Source organism: Ovis canadensis, chromosome 11 (assembly GCF_042477335.2).
Source record: "Ovis canadensis isolate MfBH-ARS-UI-01 breed Bighorn chromosome 11, ARS-UI_OviCan_v2, whole genome shotgun sequence".
NCBI lineage: Eukaryota > Metazoa > Chordata > Mammalia > Artiodactyla > Bovidae > Ovis > Ovis canadensis.
The window spans coordinates 15724834-15728441 of record NC_091255.1 but is presented as its reverse complement, the minus strand read 5'-3'; the positions used below and the strand labels follow the sequence as shown (position 1 = coordinate 15728441).

The 3608-nt window shown below is 64.7% G+C and overlaps 1 protein-coding gene across 1 annotated transcript; it reads right to left on the bottom strand.

Annotated features, from left to right (window-relative positions):
* Positions 1 to 463: 463 nt before the first annotated feature.
* On the bottom strand, positions 464 to 3057 carry NOG (noggin). The gene has a single exon (XM_069542589.1). The coding sequence runs from the start codon at positions 1843 to 1845 to the stop codon at positions 1147 to 1149; it is 699 nt and encodes a 232-aa protein (XP_069398690.1). The 5' UTR covers positions 1846 to 3057; the 3' UTR covers positions 464 to 1146.
* Positions 3058 to 3608: the final 551 nt, after the last annotated feature.

The following is a 3608-nucleotide window of genomic DNA, read 5'->3' as shown; positions in this document are numbered from 1 at the left end:
CTGATCTCCCTCCTCCACCCCCCCATTCCTCGGGGGTCAAGTTTCAGCGGCACTCCGCCCCCAGGGTAGGTGTGAAAGACACGTGTCCCCATTGTGAAGGGCCTGTCAGGCAGGACAAAGCGGCCGCCCACCCTCCCCCCCCCACCCCCGCCCCTCGGCCCAGCCTGGGGTCAGCTCCAGGGGGCCGGCTGGGTGTCGAGGTCACGATGGGCCCGAGCTTTGGTGACAGAGGGAGAAAAGGCTGGGAGACTGGGAGGAGGCCACGTGATGCTCAAGTGAGGAGTTTGAGAATAGCCCCCCCCCCCCCCACGAAAAACTGAGCGGTCACTTCCATCACCCCAGAAGAAGGGATGAGCCCCTTCTCCCAACAGGCAGCGTAAGCACAGCGGCACCCCCTACCCGCCCCTCCCACCCCCAACCCCCCATCAATCACCAACACAGAGAATCGCAGTGTGGAGCGCAGTCGGTTTTAGTGGTTTTCTTTAATCCTGCTCTGCACTTCTTTCTCATTTACTACACGGGATATTATAAAGAATAAATAGCAGATACTCTTAATTTACAATGATTAGTCATTCCATTTGTTCTCTATATTTACAATAACTGTAAAATAACATTGAACTCTATAGCTTCTTCGAGGTCCAAGGAAAACCAAAACACTTTCCGAAGAATGGAAAATAGCTTTTTAAAAGTCCCTCTACAAAAGTTCTCCCCTCTCTTTGTACTTTAAGAAAAAATAACTTTCCCCCCCCTCCCCTGCTTCGCCATGCGAAGGGCACTGTAATATAAATAGCAGGTTAACATTATTAGCAACAACCAGAATAAGTCTCTCTTTTCTCTGTTCGTTTTTTCCTTTTGCTTAAAATTTTTTTTAAAAATACAGTAGAAGCCGGTAACTTTTAACGTATAATACTGACCTTTTAATAAGTAAATTAAAACTGGGACCGTATATACACACAGATATACATTCCTACACAGTTAAACAGTGCATTACATGAACCAGAAAGCTAGGTCTCTGTAGCAAAAAAAAAAAAAAAAAAAGTTCATTGAATCCCCTCGCGAGAGGGTGGTGGAACCGGTTGGAGACCGTGCGGGGGGCGACGGTGGGGATCGATCAAGTGTCCGGGTGCGGGCGGGGGGCCCTGAGCTCTAGCAGGAGCACTTGCACTCGGAAATGATGGGGTACTGGATGGGAATCCAGCCGCAGCGCTGGCCCCCGCGCCGCTGACAGCGCCACCGCAGCACCGTGAGGTGCACGGACTTGGACGGCTTGCACACCATGCCCTCGGGCACCGAGCAGGAGCGCTTGCTGAAGCAGCTGCCCACCTTCACGTAGCGCGGCCAGAAGCGGCTGCCCAGGTCGTTCCACGCGTACAGCACCGGGCAGAAGGTCTGCGACCACAGCCACATCTGTAGCTTCCTCCTCAGCTTCTTGCTCAGGCGCTGCTTCTTGCCCGGGGCCAAGCCCTCGGAGAACTCCAGCGCTTTGATCTCGCTCGGCATGGCCCCCGACGGCCGCTGCCGCAGCAGCTGGTCCAGCTCGGCTAGGTCCTCGGCGCCCCCGGCCGCCACCCCGCCCCCGCCCGGCCGGTCCTCAGGGGGCGAGGTGGCCATGAATCCCGGGTCGTAGTGGCCCCCGAGCAGCGAGCGCAGCAGCGTCTCGTTCAGATCCTTCTCCTTGGGGTCAAAGATAGGGTCCGGGTGTTCGATGAGGTCCACCAGGGGCAGGTTGTCGCTGGGAGCCGGGCGGATGTGGAGATAGTGCTGGCCGCCGGCCGGTGCCACCCGCAGCCCCAGGACCACCACCAGGGCGTAGAGGGTGACCCCCAGGCTGGGGCAGCGCTCCATGCCTCCGGCGCGCGCCCGGGGCTAATGCTTCGTCCCGCGTCCCCGGAGGAGAGCACGCCGAGCCGGCGGCGCCGCCGCGCTCCCCAGTCTCTCCGGAGGCGGCTCACCCGAGGCTGGGCAGGCGCAGGGCCGGCAGCATGAGTCGCCCGCAGAGCCCTTCGCGCGGCGCCGGCTCCCACCCGGGCGGAAAGGAGGCGCGCAAGCGGGCCGCCACTCTCCTCCCGGCTCTACGCGGGCAGGCGGCCGCGGCGGGGCATCCGAAACCACTCCAGGGCGACCGCGGGCGCGGGGGGCGCCGGCTGCTCGCTGCCTTCCCGGGCCGGCGGCGGCGCGGGGCGCGTGGACTGGCCGCTCTCCCCGCCTCCTTCTCCCGCGGCTCGTCGTCCGGCCGCTCGGGGCAGCGCCGCGGCTCGGGGCCGGTCCTCGGGGCACTTCCCTCCGCCCGCTCGGGGCTCGGCGGCCGGCTCTGCCCGGCGGACTCCAGCGGCGGCGGCGGCGGCGGCGGCGGCGGCGTCCGCGCACGTTGGCACCGGTTTGTCTGTCTCGCAGGGTCCAAGCCTTTAAATTTCCTGCACTTTCAGCTCCATCACCATGGAAACCACTGACTCTCTCGGCGTTGCCCCCTCCCCCTTCTTCCCCCCAAACAACAACCCCACCCCCCACTTCTCCACCCCCGAGGAGCCGGAGCCGCACAGGCTCTGGGGGAAGCCGCCTGCACTCGCCGCGGAGGCGGCGGCGGCGGCTTCGAAAGCGCCCGGGCTGTGCCCCGCCGGACCCAGATGCCCCGGGAAGCCGACAGCCCGGCTGCCCGCCGGAGCTCACAGGCGGCGGCGGCGGCGGCGGTGGCGCTTGGCAGGTCTCCGCGCAATTTTCTCTCTCCCCCACCACCCACCCCCCTTCTCCTCCTCCGGCAAAATGCACCGCCCCCCTCCTTTCTCCTGGAGCAATGCGACTGGGGCTCTAGGCGCCCCGCCAGGGCCGTCCCGGGGAAGGCTCGCGGCTGCGCTGGAGCCGCGCTGGAGGGTGCAGGGCTGGTTCTGGGGGGTGGTCGAGGCGGGGGTGGGAGGATCCTCACTAGCTGGGGACTCTGCCCCGGGAGGGGAGCTGCGGGGCGGTGCTGGGGGCTCGCTTCTCGGTGTAGTTCGGTGCAAGGAATGTCTCCATGTGCAGGGAGCTTTTTCCCCGGGCGCGTCTCGCCTTCTCTCCCGGGCTCGGTCTGAGTCCCCTCCCCCTCCCCCCAACGCGCGCGCACAGACACACACACACACACACACACACACTCACACACAGACACACACACACACACTTTGCGCCGGAGGACTCCAGGAGCCGCAGCGTTGCGCAGCGTGATGCAATTCCTAGGAAGCCTCCGGCCCGAGTGTTCCCCGGGCTCTCAAGGGGGGTCCGCTCCTCACCCTCCCCGTCCCCTCGGCCGGGCCCTGCACCCTGAGTGGCCGAGCTGGAGGGGCGCGTCCGGCTTCTGGGGCTCCCCTCGCCCGCCCGGCTCCGCGCGGCCGCCGCTCCCCTCCCTGGGGGCGGCGCGCCCTCTGCCGGTCCGCGGCGAGCCCTGCACCCGGAGCTGGAGGCGGGGGCCCGGAGAGGTGGATTGGTCTGTTGTCCGCTTGGCCGGACTCGGTTTGTTTCAGTGTCCGCGTCGTTGTGTGGACCTGGACGTGCTGATGTGCGTGTGTGTGCGTGCGCGCTGACGAGTGAGTCTGCTCCGTTCTTTCGAAGAGGCACTGGCGGCAGGGCACCTGAGTCCT